This window comes from Scomber japonicus, chromosome 5 (assembly GCF_027409825.1).
Source record: "Scomber japonicus isolate fScoJap1 chromosome 5, fScoJap1.pri, whole genome shotgun sequence".
Classification (NCBI taxonomy): domain Eukaryota; kingdom Metazoa; phylum Chordata; class Actinopteri; order Scombriformes; family Scombridae; genus Scomber; species Scomber japonicus.
The window spans coordinates 13,261,062-13,282,672 of record NC_070582.1 but is presented as its reverse complement, the minus strand read 5'-3'; the positions used below and the strand labels follow the sequence as shown (position 1 = coordinate 13,282,672).

The 21,611-nt window shown below is 40.6% G+C and overlaps 1 protein-coding gene and 1 non-coding gene across 2 annotated transcripts; one reads left to right on the top strand and one right to left on the bottom strand.

The window, feature by feature from the left end:
• Positions 1 to 2,075: 2,075 nt before the first annotated feature.
• Positions 2,076 to 2,163, bottom strand: trnay-gua (transfer RNA tyrosine (anticodon GUA)). Its single transcript is given in 2 exon segments — positions 2,076 to 2,111; positions 2,127 to 2,163. It is a non-coding gene; the product is annotated as a tRNA-Tyr (tRNA).
• An 8,561-nt stretch (positions 2,164 to 10,724) lies between these two features.
• On the top strand, positions 10,725 to 21,373 carry LOC128358398 (netrin-4-like). Its single transcript, XM_053318651.1, has 10 exons — positions 10,725 to 11,070; positions 11,318 to 11,874; positions 15,196 to 15,468; positions 16,381 to 16,507; positions 16,725 to 16,913; positions 17,785 to 17,992; positions 18,125 to 18,237; positions 18,357 to 18,425; positions 19,232 to 19,405; positions 19,823 to 21,373. The coding sequence occupies exons 1-10, from the start codon at positions 11,010 to 11,012 to the stop codon at positions 19,963 to 19,965; spliced, it is 1,914 nt and encodes a 637-aa protein (XP_053174626.1). The 5' UTR covers positions 10,725 to 11,009; the 3' UTR covers positions 19,966 to 21,373.
• The last annotated feature ends 238 nt before the right edge of the window (positions 21,374 to 21,611 follow it).

The following is a 21,611-nucleotide window of genomic DNA, read 5'->3' as shown; positions in this document are numbered from 1 at the left end:
TCCCTATCTTTTTGAGCCGCTGTAGCGGTATATTTTCCCCACTGTGGGATCAATAAAGGTTTATCTTGTCTTATTAAAAAAGACTAAGAGACCAAAAAAGAAAAAGAAAAAAAAGAATCACATTTAAGCAGCTGGGACCAGATAATCTTTTTTTCCCCTGAAAAAATGCCTCAAGACAATGAACTGATTATCAAAATGTTCAAAATGTTGATTGCTTTTTTGGCAAGTGATTGACTAATCATTGCAGCTCTAATGTGTCTGTAACTAAACCATCTAGTGTGTTAATTATGATAAGTTTCAGTATCAGTGTTGTATGTGGAGTGTTTCATTTTCAGTGATGTAGAGACTGAAGTCCAAAAGCCATTTGTTTGTCAGTCCAATATCTGCAATACAATGGCACTCAGTGTAAACAGGGAGGAATGTACCTTTAAGTCTAAAGTCACACTGCTCTTGCTCTGTCCAGGTTGAGATGCTGCTCTGCCACCTTGAGGTGCTCTGAATAAACACCTGAGGAAGTGGTATGTCACAGACCTGGAAAGGCAGCTTTAGTCAATGAACTCAAAAGGTTACACAAACAACTCGACAGATAGAAACATGTGGGGCAGAAATCTATGTGCACATGAATGATTCAACCTCACATAAAATTTAAAAAAAAATAAAATACTGTAGCTTTGTGCTCACCTCGACTGAATCTGTTCGGATCATCAAAACATGTCAATTTGTGTTGCAATTTCAGGCCTTTCTCAAAAACAAACTGCTAAACAGCTGCTAAATTTAGGTTTCTGCAGTAGTGTGTGACTTAAACAAACGTGTATGAATGAATGAAAGGCAAACGTGATGAAAAGCAAATATGAGTTCCTATACACCACAAAGATGCACACCAATAGGCTAAAGTTCAGTACTTCCTGATTACACAGAGAGGAATGTCTGTTACAGGTATCAGCAGTGCTGCAACTCTCAACTGGTACAAGAAACATGTACTTTACTTTTCCCTAAATGTTATTTGTTTTCAATAGCTGATTATTTTATATCCATTCAGTAATGATGAAAACTACTTTTTACTAACCCTAACCCTACTTTTTTTAATGAGTAAATGCAATAAATTATATTATAATGATTCAATGGTCGTATACAATCCATGCATATTACAATTTAATATGCAGTTAGCCTATGACAGGTCTCATAAAAGGTATATTATAATCGGTGGTTTTATTTTTAAGTATATGCCCAAATTAAATTCTATCCCATTATCTTGAATACAGAAATAAATAAACAACACACAACATAATCACATCATCCATAGGTCCCACACATACTTGATGGATCATAACAATGCCAGAATGTCAGATTAGATGTGCAAACTTGACAAAGTAAACATGACTTATGTCAAATAAAATGGAGCAAACAACTCACTCAGCAAAGGACAAACATGACCTCCTCAGCTGAAGTGCAAACAATGATTGAACTCATGATACTTAATGCACCTGTACCAACTGCACAATCAGCACTGAATCAAAATATGCAGACCTCAAGCGATAAAGGTTTATTGTTGGTATCGTTTTGAAGTTGGTGCAGCATGTGTTACATACCTATAACTGGGATATATTTATTCTCTCGAATGATCTGCACACCTGAAAAACTGGTCACCCTGGTCTGGAATAGTCAGCAAGTTAAAATTACCGCTTGATTTATTGAACTGGTTAATGCCATAGATGTTATGTTGGCCCTGCAAATGTCATGATGGCCAGAGGGGGCGGTGTTTACGTGGATGGCAATAATAAGACTCAAATTCACCTTAATTTAGACACGACTTTTTAAAATCGTAAACACGACGAATAATGGCGGTGGTAGTGTGTTAAGTTATGGAACAGCTGGAAGAAATCTGAAGCGCTTTTCAAAATTGGTATTCGAGATTTGATTGACGTTAAACATACGCGGCGTGATTAGTAGTTAAATTATGAACTTGTGCATCTGATTTGCTTTCAAAAGACGGATCACGCTAGACGGTTGGTTCTCAAACGACGAACTTGTGTGATTTGCTGTATCTGTATCAGGTTTAAAAAAAAAAAGGTGTCTCCTTCGAGCCGGATTCGAACCAGCGACCTAAGGATTTCAGCATATTGCCTCTACAGTCCTCCGCTCTACCAACTGAGCTATCGAAGGGACGCTGTGGCAGGTAGTCACACTACAATATTTAAATGTTACATGTTACAACGTTATGATTTATATCTAATAATTAGCGATAAAGCTTTGATAACAAGTAGGCCACAGCGGTTTGGCCCGTGTCATTGGATAAATTGTCAGGAAATGAAGCAATCAGGGGCATTGTTTATAAATACATGTTATCTTCTGTACATGGGTCAGCAAAATATTGCACAAAATACGTGCATATTCACATTTAAAAGCCGTCCACAGAAACACTGTGTTGCCAAGCCAGGAATCGAACTTACTCTTCTGATCATAGCTTCAAGTTCTTATTTAATCACATTTTAATGGGGTCTTTTTATTGCAGTGAACCAATACTGGCTCTTTGCTAAGTCATTTCTTCCTCTGTGTATATTTGTGCATGATTTGTTAAGAACTGAGATGCAATGCACAGAAGCTGCTTAATTTGAAAAAGAAAGACCTTGTCCAGCTACAACAAGAAAAGAGGTAAGTGAAAAATCCATGTCTGACTGAGGCCAGTACAAAGTAATACATAAAGACCATGCCAGGTCACTCAAGTGTCACTGATTATCATCTTACATCATTATTGTTGCCAGACAGCATCATTTGGGAGTTACTGTAAATGTAATCAACAAAAATAACCGTAATCAATCAGTCCAAGATCCCCTAAATGCAGCGATTACAGGGGGTTGATTCTGGAGGACGAATGAGCCATTAGGCAACAGTTTAACACCTTGAACACATTTGAACAGTGGTTAAGCAACTGAACATAGGGCAGTTTAGATCTTCTTATCACCGCTGCCATCTCTTTCAGTTCCCTAAACAACAGGAAATAGTACTGTTGTTATGTATGCGGAGGGTTTATCTCTGTAGAGCTGAAAATCCTTTGTTGTTGTTCCTGCATTGCTGATAGCTGCTGTGGGTCTAAATGACTGCAATTCAAGAAAACTGCATTTTACTGTAGGATGATTTATTGTATACAAACGTTGGTGTTGGTGTACATCAAAAGAATTGCACTGAATGGTAAAATTTCCTCTCAGCCAGGACTACTTTATCTTCATTTTCTATGAGGATGAAGACATCCCACAACAGGCGGTGAAAGATCTCTGCAGGATTTCATATGTGGACATATTGATGTTTTAGATTTAGCATGTATATTTTAGACCTGATGCTCCTATTCATAATTAGTCAATTCATAATGTGTCAAATCTAGACTGCTCTGGGAGAGGATTGCTTAAGAGTTGCAAATTCATAAGGTACAACAAACTGCATCTTTCGACTTTTATTAAAACCTCAACAACTTTTATTCACAAGTAATACCTTTTCCACAAATGAAATTACTGCACTGTCCTTTAACAGAGTAATTTTTAGTCTAAATAAAGTATATTTGAATGCACTCACCATTTTTTCAAACCGTGTCTAGATTTTGACCACTAGGTGGCAATACTCACTCATGTTAAGGCATTTTAATAGTCAAGACAACACATCCATGCCAAGACATATAATTTCTTTCTGTAAAAATCCCCCCCCCCCCCCCCCCCCCCCCCCCCCCCCCCCCCCCCCCCCCACCCCCCCCCCCCCCCCCCCCCCCCCCCCCCACACACACACATTTGTGAGTCTGTTCATTTTCTGCTTACTACACACAACAAAGTGCAGCATACAATGCTCAAACCTCATTTAAACCAATAGTAATTTAGAATTGTGACAGAGAGAAAATGTTATTCAGATGACTTTTTCTAAGTGATGTATCACAATCCTCTTACATTTTTATCACACTGACATATCAGCTCGCTTGTAACGTGATTGCTGTTATGATTCTCTGAATGCCCTCTAACAACTAAACACACTGACATGCCAGCGCCAATCACGGGATATGCCATCTGCAGAATTAACCCTTAGCCAGGCTCACTAAACCCACTGTGCTTTCACAAGACAGGGAGAGCACAGTCTAACAAGGTGTTGGTTTCATTAACAGAAGAATTTTACTCTCTCCATCTGTTTCTGCTGGAAAGACACTGGTTTCTCATGACAGCAGAGCCTCATGCTGCACAAAACTGCAGTTTGACAGAAAATACATTTGCAGAAAGTACAGTACTTAAGTATAAAGTATTTCTACTCTGCGTTACTTACTCTACTTCACTACATTCCAGCATGTTTTTTTGTCACACCACTACATTCATTTGAGAGCTTTAGTTGCTCATTACATTGCAGATTTAGATTTTACATGCAAAATATATGATCAACAAATACAATATTATGCTTTGTTCTGATGATCTAAAGTAGTACAAATTCTGCAATAGGAGTACTTTTACTTGTGTTTGAATATTTTCCCAATAAGAGTTCTGTATTTTGCTTGGATTCAATTTTTAATGTTTTTTTTTTCTTCTTTTTTTTTGAATAAAGAATTTGAGTCCACTACAGAGTTGCTGAAATGTTTAAATCAATGAGTCTGTCAAACAGCAAAGTGACGACAATAATTACTTCCTGTCAGTTTTATTAAAGTCTGGTAATGATAACGTACTGTCAGGCAGCTCCATTTATATCTCCACTCATCCAGAATGAAGATGTATTCATCTTGTCCTGACCTGTCAGACAGCAAAGCAGTGTGTTACATGTGTAGTCAGCCTACGAACAGTATATTATAACAACATGGGATAGACGTGGAGACTAAAGCAGGGTCACGCCAGCAAGGCAGCAGACATTCCTCTCATAACACAAGCTCCAAACCCCAGCTTTTCTCCATCCTTTACCCAGATTATCATCCTGTCTGCCCCTCAACTCAGTATCCGAGGGGAGTTGCTTAACCCCTTTCCCTACAGCTACTCACCTGCCTAACGTAAAGGTTTGAAGAGTGAAGCTCCAAGACATGTTGCCATCAATCACATACTAATAGACAGCTTCTCAAGACAAATATAATAGTTATCCGCAATCTATTTTCTTCCATGAGGTATGTTTAAAAGCAGTAATGGTACAGAAGGTGCAGTTTTGAAAGTATCCAATGAATGGTGCTATTTTCTTTCAGCAAAATTAAAGCTTAGAACAGACAAAAGACATTGCCAAGGTCGGTCTGACCGTCACATCCTCACAGGCCATCAGATGTGACCTTGGCTTTTTGTGTACGTAAGTGTTCCAATAAAAATAGCTTTTCTGAGCTGTCTACACGGATGTTTCATATTTAATGAGCCCCACAAAACTCATAACACTTATTCATAACATGCTGACATTGTGCCAAGCACATCATGTCCCATTTTCGTACTGCACGCCAATGCCAAAGTATACACTTAGTAGTAATCTTTGCAGCACACCCTACTGGAAGTTAGCCTACAATAAATCAATTCACTCTAACATTTTTGCTCTGATAGTAAATGACACAAGCTGAATGCCAGTGAATGTCAATAGAGCTGTGACCGAGGTGCAGTACAATCAATGTCATGTTTGTTAAAAAAAAGAAGATATTTGTACTGATAGACTGCATGTATCCATCACAGCAGTGTCACCAATTTTAGGTGATGAGAGGAGCTTTCTTCTCAACTCCAATGGCTTATTATGCAATTTGGTAGTTTTAGGAGCACAACATGTTAACTACAACTTTATTATGACTTCAGTAAAAATCTGTCTCTGACTACATCTTGGTATAATACAACATCAAGACACAGATCATAAGAAACAAAAGCAAAATGTCAAACCACATACACATGATATGTAAACTTGAGTTCTCTCCACAAATGATGCAAGAGGGAGCAAGCAAAAAGAAACACAAAAACCTTAAAGGTAGAATATGTAGAATGAGCAGAACAACGCCATCTAATGTCTCGAGATCGTAGTCGCAACAACCAAAAAGTAATTCCAGCAGTTGGGTTGCCAGGTCCGGTGCCGGATTTTATTTTAGCTCTAACTCTGTAAATATACCACTTTATCCACATGTCTAACCTTTTTAGGCGAGAAAGTAGCCTTTTAGATCCACAATGTGACGCTAATTTGTCCAAATAACATCTGCTTAAAGTTTTGTTCCTGCGAATTCGGAGCCATTCAAGTTAGCCGTAGCGAGTAACGCACTTCCGGTAATTTTCACAAAATAAAACACCCGTTGCCTTTTATTATTAAGAAAACCATAACGATAGAGTTGGTGCTTTTATTTTGAAAACAGGAAGCGAACATACCCTCGCTGTAACTGACTTGAAACCACAGAGGTACATTACATTGTGGGAGTAGCAGCCATAGACATATATACGTATATATGTCTATGGTAGCAGCAATGTCTCTGCATGTACTGCCTAATCCTAAGCACTGATCGGCTTGTGTGTGGTGTCGTCAGAAGCAGAAGAGGCTCACGGTCGTAAACATCTAGTCACGTGTACTCTGAGATGGACGCGCAGGTCAGGAAATGACGTAAACGGACCGTATATGGTTTGTTATTTGTGTTATTACATTACGTGTTGGACTAAATACATGTTGACATATTGAGGAAAGTATTCCGGTTAGAAGGAAACGGATTTCATATTTCAGCAGAATGGATACTTTGCGAGCTGTACAGAAAGTCCTGAGTCATAAGATGAACGTTGTGGATAAAGGGAAGACTTTGAAGGTATGTAGGCATTATAGCTTTTCTTACTTAGCTCAGGGGCTAGCCGAGCTAATCGCTAATACTATTACGGCTGTGAGCAACCATATAAGTCGTGAGTGGTCTTGAATGAATCAGGTCAATCTAAGCTTTCCAACTATGTACGGCATGAATATATATGTTTAAGGGTTGGTGTTTAAAACATTCAGAAGAACGTGTGGCTACTTCCTAACATCCGTCCTGTCCCGTGAACGGAACAGCGTGCGTTAAGAGGTTAATGATCAAATATCAAAATCCGAATAGTGTCAGAAAGTCAACCCACTCTCCACATTTCCATTTCTACCGTTTTGATACTTCATGGTACACAAACAAATAGCATCTCATATGAAAGCTAAGACCCTGGCGAGTTCAACAATACCACTATTATTGCGCTAAAAACTCAGTGAACCAGCAGCCAAAGAATACAAAGGTAAACAACCACTTATTTACAGCGACAGATATTCTGTCTTACCTTCGAAGTTTTGTGATGAAAAGTTGTACTTGAGAGCAAAAAACGCTGGTTTTAGTAAGTCCAACACGGCTCTGCTTGTTTACAACTCCATTTCACCGAGTGCCAGCCTACAGTAGCTGCGCCGGAACAACAGATAACCCTGGCAACCCGCAATTCCGGCCGCCAATTGGCTGGTATAATGTACACAGAACGTCAAAATTTAAAAAAAATATTAATTCAGACTAAATTTTTTTTTTTTATGGAAAAGCAATACTTTCATTCTGTACCCCTCAAAATGCCCCGTGGCTGTATTATTATTTTTTAAAATATAGCTTTTAATAAATATTCTACATATTCAACCTTTAATTGAATTAAAGATAAAATGAAAGAGTGACACTGTATCTGGTTATTTTCCAATACTAAAACATGTTTCATTATACTATTCAACATGGATACAGTGAAAATGATGTGAAACAGATTTAATTTCCACCCCTTTGGCTACAAAAGAAGAATTCACACCTGTGGTTAGCAATATGTTACAAAGTGTCAATCCCACTGTTAATGACACTGTATGCTTTTCTGCTTTTATTCACGTCATGTGGCAGATGACATGACACAGGTACACCTTTAGATGTGAGGCCCTCTGCAAGCCTTCCGTTCCCATCCCATAACACGAAAAAATAAAAATGGGACACATCCGCCTGCCTGGCTTTTATGAAGGTGAAACTCCCACAGTTCCCCTGTTGCTGTGTCCACTCCTGCTGTTAATTCAGGCTTGTGCTCAGTCATCTGTTGAGCGCTTCCTGTGCAGTAAGAGACTGTGTCAAAAGGTGATGCAAAATATAGAGTATAAACTTCCAGAAGTGTCTGGATGGAGGGGGCCCACGAGGGGGATGTCTGCAAGGAGCGGTAGAAGATTTCTTTCGCTGTGTGAAGCAGTATCAAGAGTCTTTCTACTGTCATTGTATAACATTAATAACTAACAGCATTCATGCCAAATGAATTACATCATGGGAAGAGTTGCATTTTAGGACTAATATTTACATAACACAGACCCTGTTTATTTTCTTTTGTCATTACAGCTAAAACCATCTGAAGAAATGTGGATGAGGGCAATGTTATGGCTAGGAACAAGCAGACAGATAGCGGTGATAAACATCATAAAAATGGAAGCAGTGAAATCAGTGACAGAGGGCATATGGAGCATTCAGTTTAATGCCTAGCCTGTGGGCAAGGCACCTACCCTCCTTGCCTGAAGCATGTCTGGCTTTTTGTCTGGCTTTTACAGGAGAGTAGACAGATTACTTGCAAGGGTTGAGACGGTTCAGTGAGCTGAAGGTACTAGGTGACATGGCAGCATGGGGGGGGGGGGGGGGGGGGGGGGACCATATCCTTTTACAGTCTGGAAATAAAACAGGCCAGCAGTGGTCCAACGGCAGCGCGTCTGTCATCTTATTGGGCCATTAGATGACGAGGCTACAGCAGCACCACTGGCTGTGGAGGTCCATCACTGGAACCATTGCAGGCAAGGAAGTAATTAAATATGAGAGGAGGAGTATTTCATCCCAAAGTAACTCTTCTGACTGTGCTGTAGTGACTGACCTCACATTCACAATGTTTTTCTGCTGTACTCCCACATACTTTCATACATGACTCTTTGCCTGTGGTATGCAGTTGTTTCATCTTTTGAATGAGTCACATATATTTTGTTTATATTCTCCAGGACAAAGTCAGGAAATAGGTGGCACACTACAGTTAAAAAAACCGCAAGGAATCACAATAGCTCCACAGGCTGAGAAATATTTGACAGTAATTTCTCATTTTGCTCTGGAGAATATAGGCACTCCTTTGTTTTTTTAAGACAGAGCAGGAAAATGAATTTTAGTGTACGTGCGACTGTTTTTTTTTCTTATATATTACATTTAGTTTAAAACAGATGGACATTGTAGTCTTGTAACTGTACTCAGACAGGAGTAAATGGTGGTGTGTTTCTGAGTATTGACAGCAACAGAAAGTGCATGAGGGACACACTCAAAATAAATTACAATGCAGTGTTTATGTTCACAAAGAAATATGTTGCCCAGAGCAACAGTGTGGCTTATTGATGTGCCTTTAATAGTTTTTGGACAATAATGGAACCTCATGGCATAGAGAAATAAGATATATCAGCCTCTCGCTACACAAGCAAAACCTTCATATGATCTGTTCATTGTTGGTTTATCTTTTTATGGTTGACATTGGAAAATGTTGTGAATTTTGTCAGCCTGACCCTTTAAGGACATGGCTCAATAGAATTCAAGTTGCGTAACAGAGAAAAACAACAAACAGCTGGAGTTAAAAGAGAGTAAAGGAATTTGTTTGTGATGTGTGCTGCTTTCATCCTGCTAGGGGAATACACCACAGACTGGCCAAGATTAGACATCCTTCCTGCAGCATTTTTCATGGTGACTCCTGGGATTTGAGGATTGAAAAACATGCAAGTGATGTACAAAGAGAACAGCTCAAGGTGCATCACCCTTGCCCTTGCAAATCATCTGGAGACAACCGAAATAACCCATGCAAATCTGAAAACACACAGATACAAACCTTGTCCCCTGTTAAACAGAAAAGGCCAGCAGTGTGACGAGAGTCGCAGTATTCCAGGAATGTCCTGATCCGTCAGGGCCGGGATGCCTTAGGGAAGAGACTGAGAATGTTCATGACACATGTCTGCTCTATAACATATACACGCATATGACAAGAGAGGGTGACTCATTCGACAGGCTGTACACACCATAAGAACAGACAACTCCTGACCTCATTGTGTTCACAGGTATGATGTATGCACTAAAAGACATGGTTCTCTTTTCATCTTCACTAAATAACCTGCCCTGTCTTTTGCTCCCTTCTCCATTTTCCTCACTCTGTCCATATGTTAAAGCTTTTCCACGGTATCAAATGAGTATGATAAATCTTGTTAGCCATTGGCAGAACAGCTTCAGTATCACATAGCTTTTTCTTTTCTTAGAATGTCTCTTTTGTCTCAATGAGGTAGTCATTTTTGAGATATAGCTGGGGGGGGGAAAGGCATGCAACTGGATGATTATTGGTGTCAAGGGTTGTGTGACCCCTCAGGTCCAAGGCTGTTGTCTGTCTGATGAGGCAGGTAAAGCGTGGTTAAAAAATAAGTGATATGTGGCAAGAATGCAATTTTTAGACCATCAACAGTTTCATTACAATTGTCTGTGCTCATTTAGGAATAGAGAAAAAGAGTTTGGTTACCAAAATTGGTCCCATGTTTACTTTCATCATGACAAGATATCTATCATCATAATTATCTTTTCTGACAACATCTGATAAAAAATTTGAAAATGTCCAGAAATGGTCTCGATATTGCTTCTTTGGAAAAGTCTGACTTTAGGAATCGCAGTGGGAGGGGTCTAAGAAAAGTCCAGAAGAGGGCGGTGCTAACCTCTTCATATTCCCAAATGTCAATGAACTCTCCACTGCAAAATTGAACCCTGGAGTGCGAGTGGATGGAATAATTTAGGGATAATGAGCGCAGTCAGAGCTCTCAGATTACACAAATTAAGTCTAACGAGGCATGTCTACACCATGACAGAAAAAAATCACCCTGAATTCAATACTATCGTGTTTCTTATTTTCTGCGTCGTGCCGTTTTTCAGAAGTTTATTTTAAATCGGAAGACTACATGCTGGATTATTGAAAATCATCCTTGGATCAAGCTATTGAAAGCACGTTCCTGCATTTAAAGAATTTACGACAGATGACTTTATAAGCAACAAACTCAGGATGAGACTCTGGACTTTACTTGTCATTATCCCCTTTTGCGCATCCTCCCCTCTTTTGACCGGTGAGTTTGAAACTCTGAGACTTTTACGCACGCGTTTTGAAGATGTGAATATATATATTTTTTAAAGTTTTAAAAAGTTCTTGGGAAACACGTGTATCTATCCTGCCTTGAGATGCAACATTTAATTGACATTTCACTAAAGTTAGGTGGGGAAGCGGGAGTTGAACCCTCAACACAGTCGCAAATAATTCACTACTGCACGTCTTCTCTCACCTGTATTAAAATAAACACACCCTTTTCCTAACAGAAACGTCTAAACTCAAAGGTCCAGCTGTGGATAACCGCTGCTCCGGACGTGCCTGTAACCCTCGTATGGGTAACCTGGCACAGGGCAGAGTGCTCACCACCCTGTCGGTCTGCGGCTCCAATGTCTCCGAGCCCTACTGCTCCTACAGGCAGACTGCTGCCCCCCGCAGTAAGGAGTCCTGCTCGGCACCAAAATGTAGCAAGTGCAACGCTGCCATCCCCAGCCAGGCGCACCCTCCTTCTGCCATGACCGACTCCTCTTTCCGCAACCCCGAGACTTGGTGGCAGTCTGCGGAGGGGGTGAAGGAAGAGAGACTCCAGCTGGACTTGGAGACTGAGTTTCTCTTCACCCACCTCATCCTGGTGTTTCGCTCCCCTCGGCCCGCTGCCATGGTGTTGGAGCGCTCTCAGGACCATGGGCACACATGGAAGACCGTTAAGTATTTTGCCAGGGACTGTGAGGAGGCGTTTGGCCTGGCAGAGGGGTCACCAGCCGGGGACAGTGGGGCAACTTGCTCTTCCAAGTATTCCGGAGGTTTTCCTTGTACAAGAGGAGAGGTGAGTGTGCAACAACACTGAGACTGTAAAAACATAATTAACAAGGCTTAACGACCCCTCAGGTAAACTTAACCCTTAATGAGCCTGCAGGATGCTGTCATATCTATGCTGTGCACCATTCATATTCCATCACCATATAGTCAGCTAAAGTTTTTAAAGGCTTTCCCCTCTAAAAGAAACACCACAAATTGCCCAATAACTTTCAATATCATGATATAGAATCAGCTAGATAAAGCCTGATTTCAAGCACAATTTTGACCCCTTGCTCTCTAATGTGTTTTTTCCACACACAATTTGTGAACTTAACAATGATTGTCATTAACAAGTAAACACCTTTTAACTTGGGAAGAATGCCTGCAAAAAATTGTGCAAACAAATTCTACAAACACTGATATGACCCTTTTAAAGGTGCACTCCATGAAATGCAAACTTCAAGACTGGTGTGCTCCTTAGGCAGTCCTACTCAGCCTGTGAAAATAGTTGCATCAGTTATTTATTGTATTGCCATCCACATTTTAGAGAATGTGTCTCTCACAAGTACTACAGCTCTATTGAAGTGAAATACAAAATCACTGGATTATTCTTTTAAATGCATCAGCAAAAAGGAATGAGGATGATGATGTGGCTCAGAGAAAGCTTTGAAAGAAAGGCAAATTTTCAATATTGGAGTGTTATTTTATTTCAGAGATCTGAGAGTGACCACATCAAAACTTTCTGCCAGACATCCTCCCGGCACTTCACAGCAATAACACACACCGTCTGCTTCACTCTTGTTGTCTATTTATTGGCACCAGGATGCCATTACTAAGCTGATATCACAGAAACCACTGAACAAACAGTTGACCAAGCTTTGTAAACTGATCTCTTCTGATGGGCCGTGGCAGACCTTTTTTGTTAGGCCAGCTTTCTAAGCCACGAGCTGCTTTATGGGTAGAATATCAATGTTCACTTTTACCTCTGACAGTCAGCTATGGTTTATTCATGAGCGGGTCATTCGTTCACACATATGGAGAGAGAGAGAAAGGTTTGTTTCCCCCCCAAAGTGCCTCAGCCTAGATTGGGAGGTTCTGGTTGAATGTCTGAATGAATATATGGCTTTGACTGATCTCATAATTGCAGTGTATCTGCAACAAGTATGTGTCTTGAGTGTGTCAGCTCTCTTGTGTAAGCCCCTCACTCTTCATAATTAGTGTCTCTATTGCTCAACAGTCAAAGAAGTCTCCTAAATGTTGCATGAAATTGTAGGGGACTTGGGTTATAACGTTACAGACATGATATACTTGTTTAAACCTTCTGCTTGATGTAATGAAATGAAGTTTGCATAAAGTCACCACAGCTGAACTTTTTCCTACTGTAAAACAGAATCATTATATGTGTTCATTATACAGTAAATCTTCTTGTAGTTGACATCAGCACGATACTTACTAACGAAGTGTGGATTGTAGACCATAAAGTTAAAATGTCAGAGACCTTTTTTTTTCTTCAGTAATGGTTAAATACTCTTCTAGCTTTTAAATAAATATAGATTAATGTGGCAGTTCAATTCAAGGTAAAAGATCATAAAAGGGTAGACTGTATTTTAAGTTCTCTTATTTAGCATTTAACATTTAATATGTTATATAATATAATATAGTGTAGTTATATTTGTTCATGACTCCATCAATAGAACACTTTAGATTACAGGCTGCAATTTACAGCCTAATTACTCCTATTTTACAGCGTTATTTTTTTGTAAAAACAGTGTACCAGTACAGTATGTACTGAATTTAGGCCATAAGGGAATTTTGTAATATGGTACAGTATGAACTACTGAGTTTGGGTGTTTGGGTGAAATATTTAAAGAACACTGGCACACCATAAAAAAAATACACTGTAAATAGGGAATAATTAGGCTGTCTGTTGTCTGTGATCTAAAGCTTTACAGGTGAAATAAACATAAGATCATGCTTTGTTACAGGCAGAAACTGCAGGAGCTACTTAAGATACTTAGATATAAGTTACTCCTCTTGATGGTATTCCTTGGTGGTAGGGTGGTCCGAGCATTTGCATTTTTGGAAACCCTTCGGCATCTTCAGCAGGTATCTCAGGGTCACAAACGTTCAGCCCCTCAGCCTGTGTGCTTCGCCTGTGTGGGGCAGCAAAGACTAAATTAATCTTCATGTGCAAAAGGTTTCCAACTGCGGCCTCCGTCAACCACAATTATCTTGAGCTGGTCTCAGCTGTCGTGGCTATCTTCCCAGTCGCTTTTTTCAGTTGTTTGGGTTTGCAGTGATGTTGTTGGAAAACCGCAACAGCTGATTTCAATGGCGAAAAAGGCTGCGTGCCATCCTTTGACAACCGCCTCATCGATCTAATCCTTGAACTTTTACCAGTTGGTGAAAGATGGCTACACTGTCCTTCCAAGGCACTGTGAGTTTGGCTACTAATATGTTTTTTGTCACCTCTCCTGTAAAGACAAGTCTCCACTTCAGTTCCATTTGAATCCCCAAGTGGGATGCTCAATGCAAAATAGAAAGTAGGTTCTTGGTAGTTGTTCTTATTTCCTTCCCTCTGGAAATTGACAACTTCAGGTGGTGATGCTATTTGACGATGGTGTTTGTTGGCTTTGACCCTCTCCTCTGACCTTGTTGTGCCTCCACTTGTATCAGCCTTCTCTCAGTGCTTTGGAACATTCAATGAAGATGTGATTAAGGGTGCAAAGTCTTTAAGAAAAAGGCATTTAAAGTAAAGTGTTAATGGCAGTGAGACACAGGGCTGCTACAAGATTTTTATCGAAAATAAAAAAATAAGATTGTTTGTAACAATGTTTTATCAAGATTTATGTATTTTGGTATCTTGAATGTATTAACTTCCTGCTTTCAATTATATTTCAGTAAGAATCCTTTCACATGTTTACTGTGTGTCCAACACTCTGATGTTATGATGAAGAGCAATGAGCTTTTTTTTTTTTTTTTTTTTTTTTTTTTTTATATCTGTGTACAGTTTCATAGATGTTTCATGAGAGTTTGTCTGAAACGTCAACACTCAACTAAACTGCACAATTGAAGAAAGTGAGCACAGGGACCATTTGTCCACGTTTGCTCTAGAGTGGCTCTGATTTTCCTAGAATAGCAGCTTTTTGAGGAGCATGAAAGGTGAAACACATTGATGCCTGTTTTTTATTTGGAAAGCCAAGAAAAAAGAGAAACTGACATAATTTGTGTTTTCATGTTGTCAGTGTCTCTAAGGACCACTTTTTCCATCTATTAGAGAAATTTTGAAATGAAACTGCATAGACGTTGAGAGCTTTTCTTACATGTTTCTTCATCTTTAATCTTACAGGTGATCTATCGAGCCTTGTCACCCTGGCACTCCGTGGATCCCTATGGACCAGATGCTCAGGACCAGCTCATGATCACCAACCTGAGAGTCCGTCTGCTGCAGCACCAGCCATGTCCCTGCCAGTCCAAACATTCAGGTGTTTCTGATGTGCCCACAGACCATTACGCCATCTACGACTTTATTGTTAAAGGCAGTTGCCTTTGCAATGGACATGCTGACCACTGTGTACCAGCCAAGGGTTACAATCCCAGCCAGCAGAGGACCAGTAACATGGTGAGTATTTTGTATTTCGTGGTTTACAGATGCACGATACTCCACCATGGAAAACTACTTGTAAAGAAATGTTGCGTCACACCAAACCTGCCGATGCCTTCTGTTTGTCTCCAGTCTTTTCTTGTTCATGTGGTGAGATTTGGAGTAGAGGGTTTAGGGTTGTGTTCCCACCACTCCCTTGTTACTCAGCTGTGTGCTGGTATGTGCTACTAAAACTGAAGGCTGCAGTGAAGACTGGATATTAGGCCATAGCTTTACCTACCATTACAGGGATTTAAGGATGTGGAAACCTTAATTATGGTATTCAGCCTAATGCTTTAACAACATATAGTCTCTGTCATGTTATTCTCCTTACTGTAAATGGAGGATAGAAGTACTGGTTTAATTCCAACATGGCCTGTGGGGGGTTTGGACATGATACACATGCTATAATACTGTAAGCTGCACAGTGCATAACCACTGTGATTGTGCATATAGATGTCAGTATGTTGCAGTATGGTGAACATAGTTATATGGACATCACATGTAGGTGCACGGCTACTTGAAATCAGCTTTAAAGCACAACATTATTTAAATGGACAGGTGATTTGGTCCCAGTTTTATCTTTGTCCAGTAAAAATGGTTACCATAGTCATATATACATTTACCACTAGGTTGATGGGCTGTATGATAACAGATGTGGTAACCATCCAACTCACCTAGGGTGATGAGTATCTCAAAACAATTAACAATTCAAGAGGTACAGCACAATATGTTTGAATATACATTATGTTGCAGTGCTTACTAACCACGTTCTCACTTTCCTCTAAGCAATGTTCCTGAAAAAACTTTCAGTCAACAATTAAAAGATGCTTACAGATACAATAAAATGTCAAATAAAGGCCATATCTGCCTGTTTTGTTTGCCTGGCAGGTCCATGGCAAGTGCGTTTGCAGACACAACACAGCTGGCGACCACTGTGAGCGCTGTGCACCACTCTACAATGACCAACCCTGGCAGGCTGCCAATGGCATCATAGGGACACCGCATGAGTGCCAGAGTGAGTGATGGGGCAGAAGAGTCAAATGCAGAGCTGGACACACAGCATGTACACTTATCTGTAAAATGAATTTAGTGTCATAAATCACATATAACCTTTTAGATGCTGATATGTGAGCTTTTTTTTGTGTCAGCTACTAAAAGCTATCACAAAGGCTTTGAATATTCAGAGTTGAGCTGAGTAATAGATTTCAGCATGTCTTTCTTTGTCAAAACAGAGTGCAAGTGCAACGGTCATGCCAAGAGCTGTCACTTCGATCGTGGATTGTGGCAAACATCAGGGCGACGGAGCGGAGGCGTGTGTGACGACTGCCATCACAACACTGAGGGCCGTCACTGCCAGAACTGTAAGAGAGGCTTCTTCAGAGATCCCAGTCGTTCAAAAACTGCGCCTGACTCCTGCAAACGTAAGGCCTTACATGCAATTTTACTTTAAAACAGAGTGTAGCCTTTTCATTAAACCATAACTGTCTGGATGAGAGCCAGCTGAGAATTCCTATTAATTAAACTAAATTAAATTCAAACTTAATTTCATACTCACATGAGGGTCCATAGTATATAAAAAGAGAAAAAAAATTAAGAGCAGCAGCCTTTGATATTTAAAGGGGAGTAATGTAGATTTGATTTGGCTTTTGACCCTCCATATTACGTAAATCAGTCTGATCTCTTTGATAAGGGCATTTCCTCTGCACCTCTCTGAGTCACTTTTCTTCCTGCGATGAAATATTTAGATGACTCCTTAGCAGGAATGACGAAGACCTTACTGTGTTGGAATGTGACTGTAATTACAAACAATGGAGGAATTTCCCATGGTCCATGTGAGCACATTTTTCCCATTCTTGCCCTTTCCCTCCACCAGGCACACTGCAGCATTTTAAAGAGCAAACACGCCATTTTTGGAAACAGATGAAGTAGATCTGTAACAAAAATCCATCTGCCATCACAAGGGACCATCCGGCAGCGAGTCTGACAGCGTAGAGAGGGAGTGATTTACATTTTGTTTTGGCTTGCAGCTGCAAAAAGCATGTTGAGTACATACTTTGGGTTTGTTACAGGAGGATGATAAAATAGATTGAACTGTCATGCCGCGGTCGCAGCTCTCTGAGTCCACTCCAACACCAATGTTTGTTTGTGTTTCTGTGAGTGTGTTTGTCCCTTGCGCACATGAATACTCGTAATGTATACTGAGTGCTTGTAGGTCTGTTCCAGAAAAGAGGACATGTTTTTTGACCTACAGAGATGTTAACGCTCTTGTTGTGTCACCCCTCTCCTCTGCAGCCTGTTCCTGCCACCCTGTAGGCTCAGTCTTCTCAGGTGGTAGTGCTCTCTGTAACCCTAGCAGTGGGGAGTGCACTTGTAAGCCTGGTGTCGGAGGCCCCCGCTGTGACAGCTGTATGATGGGATACTGGGGGCTTGGTGAATACGGCTGCCGTCCATGTGACTGTACAGGAGACTGTGACCCATACACTGGTGATTGCATTTCTGGGTGAGAGCCAAGACTTAATACCATATCCATATGTAACTGTACCAGGATATTTTGATGAAAAGTTGAGTGCATTCTAGATTATTAACACTGAGTGGAGCCCTGCCTCTGACTTGTTTTACCTCTGCGGCACAGCTCAGATGTGGAGGTCTTCTATACAGCCACTGGCCACATGGGACACAGCAGCAATAATAGTGAGACGGCACTCTTTAGGGTAGAGGAGCTTTTCTCTGCACTGCACCACTCTGGTGAGTCACAGGTCATATCACTGTAATTCACAACACACTCATCAATCCCACATAGATAAAGTGCAGTTGTTTTGATCTAGAAATGGATATATCTTGATTTAGTGATTTTTACTTTCCAGAGAAATGTGAATGTGTAGAGGGGACCCTTGGCAGCCCTAAACTCTTTTGTGCTGCGGAGTATGACTATGGTAAGTGCTATTTCACATAGAGAATTAAGTGGCAGTTAAAAGACACATAAAAAAGATCAAATCGATACAGCAGAGAGTGTCTTTCAAAGTCCTCACCTTGAGTCTATTATAAAGATTTTCTGTTAAAAAATTCAAGTCTTGGGCCAAATCAGGGAGAAAGTTTTGACACAGCGTTTGTAAGACTGTAGAACAGTGTCATAAACCCCTTCCTCCCACACTCTCTTACCAGACTCTGTGTGACAATTTTTATAACTATTAAAAACTGACAATCTGACAAACATACTCACTTCACACATCATTGGCAGGAGGTAACAAACTAGGAAGGATTTAAACTTCTTTCCTAAACTCTCTATTTTCATTCTTCACACAGCTGAATCTGTTAGAGACTGCCTGAAAGTGTGCACCATTATTCCCATTTAAACTACACTAGCATCTCACCCCTCCCTCAGCCTTCAAAAGTGGCCATTTGTCATAGCTATAAAGACTTTTGCTCTTAGATGTGGCTTGAGCATACGAATTAGCTCATTTCAAGCATAACCCAGCCCTAATCCAGATGACATCATTGGGTTTATTTTCTCAAACTAGAAAGCTCCCCTTCATAACCACAGAAGTTATACAACTGTTTCAAGGGCTTGGTAGTCATCCTTATGAGTAAATCCTCAGGTTTTAACTAAAACTAGTTCATGTTCAACCTTAAAAATGTGTTTTTCCAAAATATCTAAATTCTGAGAAGGGGAAAGTCAGTACTGTATTTTGCAGCTGAACTTTGCTAATTTCTTTAATCACGGTTTGTTTTGCTCTCTCAGTACTGGTGGTGAGGGTGATGGCAGCTCATGATAAAGGTTCCCATGCCGAGGTGGAGGTCAAGGCCAAGAAGGTCTTGCACCAGAGCCCTCAGATGAAGATCCAGAGAGGAAGTGTCACCCTTTACCCCGAGTCCTGGACCATCAAAGGCTGTACCTGTCCCATCCTCAACCCAGGTCAGCTGCCGCCAGCTCCAATGAGAAACTTTATTGCTCACAATGCAGAAGTTTATAATTAGTCTAACTCTTGAGTGGACGATCTGCCGGCTTTGTGCTGAATAGAAGATCTTTGTCGCTGCGCATAGAGGTTTTGAGTGGGCGCCAACATCCTAGCATTGCTCATTTAAATTGGACATTTACAGTATAAAGATTAGAGCCATCGCTCCCGTTATGAGACTATTTCACATCTCACACTTACAATAATAATTTCATCCACAACAGTCATAGCAGCACAGTATCAGAGTTATATAATGTGTCTTTTACATAAGGTATGTCTCACAGTGACCTTTCCCCTGTTCTGTGTATTTTAGTGAGATTCCCTGTAGAGTTTAAATGCAGTGAAACTTATGCTTTGCTCTTTTGTCTCCTCTCCAGGATCTGAATATTTAGTGGCTGGACATGAGGACTGGAAGACTGGCCGACTAATGGTAAACACCAAGAGCCTTGTGAAACCATGGAAGTCAAGTCTGGGACGCAAAATCCTCCACATCCTCAGGAAAGAATGTGACCGCTGGTAGGGCATCGCCAAGAACTGCAGAGGACAAGATGATTTGTTGGACGTACAAGGGCGGACACTGATATAAGCATTGCTTGGACACTAAAGTGAAAGCAAAACCAGTGCCTATTACAGGGACTTCACCATTTCTTCTCTTTCCAAAGTGGAGTCCTCAGCCCCCAAAAACTACAAGGCTGTTTTTGTTGGTAAGCTGTGGCAGAAATAAGCAGATACTGTAAGCAGATGCCCTGCCAGAGTACAGTCACTTTAGGATCAAAGAGCAAAGCAAGCCACAAAGACTTTCATCCAGACAAAGACAAAGAAGTTGATGTTTCATTCCTGTGTTATGACATGCCTCAGATCGTAACTCTTTCCAGGTTATTTATAAGGCAATACGTTATGCAGGTAAATACTCAATTATATTTTATTTCCTAACCAAAGTTGCTGTCAGAGTTGATGAGCCAAAACACAGTCATATCCTACTGTTTCTATTTCATTGAGAGCTGTTCACTTTGAAGTCTTACAAAGACACAGCCTGAATCATTCTCTTCGCCTCACAGATATTGGTGATAAATCATGAATGAGTCAACATCAGAATGTGTGTGAATGTGCGTGTATGCATATGCTTGATGTCCTTGGCAGGGAGTCTGGGACTGTGCAGGTCAGAACAAATAACTCCTCGATGAGGGGAGAGGATGAAAAAAAAAGGAACATTAAAGGAGGAGGCTTAATCTGAACAGCTCTGCTCTGCTCCAGCACACTCGCCCGCCTGCTGTCTGACAAGAGCAAAGCTCACTCTGCTCCACCCTCTCTGGTCTGAAGCACACACAACTGGCACAAACACTTGAGATTGAGTTTTCCCTTGCAGAGAGTTCAGTAACACGAGTGGATTGTTGTCAGGTTGCTTGATTCTGTGAGGATTTTTCTGCTGCTCTCGTAAGACCTGCTGCACCTCTGCTCCATGAGGATGCACTAGATAAGGCCTTTCCGATCCTGTGGGAGCCAGTTTGTGTTTGTGTGTGTGAGAGCGAGTGAAAGCACACACACTCCTAACATATGTTTCTCTTTTTGGCCTGTGACTCCTGCTGCCTTAAAATAAATATGTATTAAAAGCCTGGGTATTCATTGACATCACAGTGTTGTCCACAGGCCATTTTTGAGCCAGGTCCAGTTAAGAATAGGCCTGGTCTGCTGTCTCCAAGGAGAAGGACAAACTCTGTGAGGAGACATGATGCATTCCTCAGCCATGACATCACTGCCCATGTCCTTGTCACAAAGGCTTTACCCAAATAAGAGAAAATGGGCTGTATTTTTTTTTTCATAAAGGACAAAGTGTTGATTTAAGGTACACTAATGTTATCTGCCGTCAATATGATATTTCTTATGCTTTGCTGTGTCCTGTTTTGCTTTTTTTTTTCATCTAAGCTGTATAAACCATGCAGCAGTGTGCTTATTCTTAATGCTTCTGGGAAAAGTCTTATTTCACTCCATGGTCAAATTATGCTGAAGCACAAGGCTATGAATAGCATGTTTCACTGTCTTTGCTGGTAGAAGTGGCTGATGGATGTTTGACCCATGTTTCAGTGTCGCCCTCCTTTGGTTGAAACAGAGAAATACACTTTCACGTTAGAGCATGCTGAACTGTTAGATCTGTACAAATATAGACAC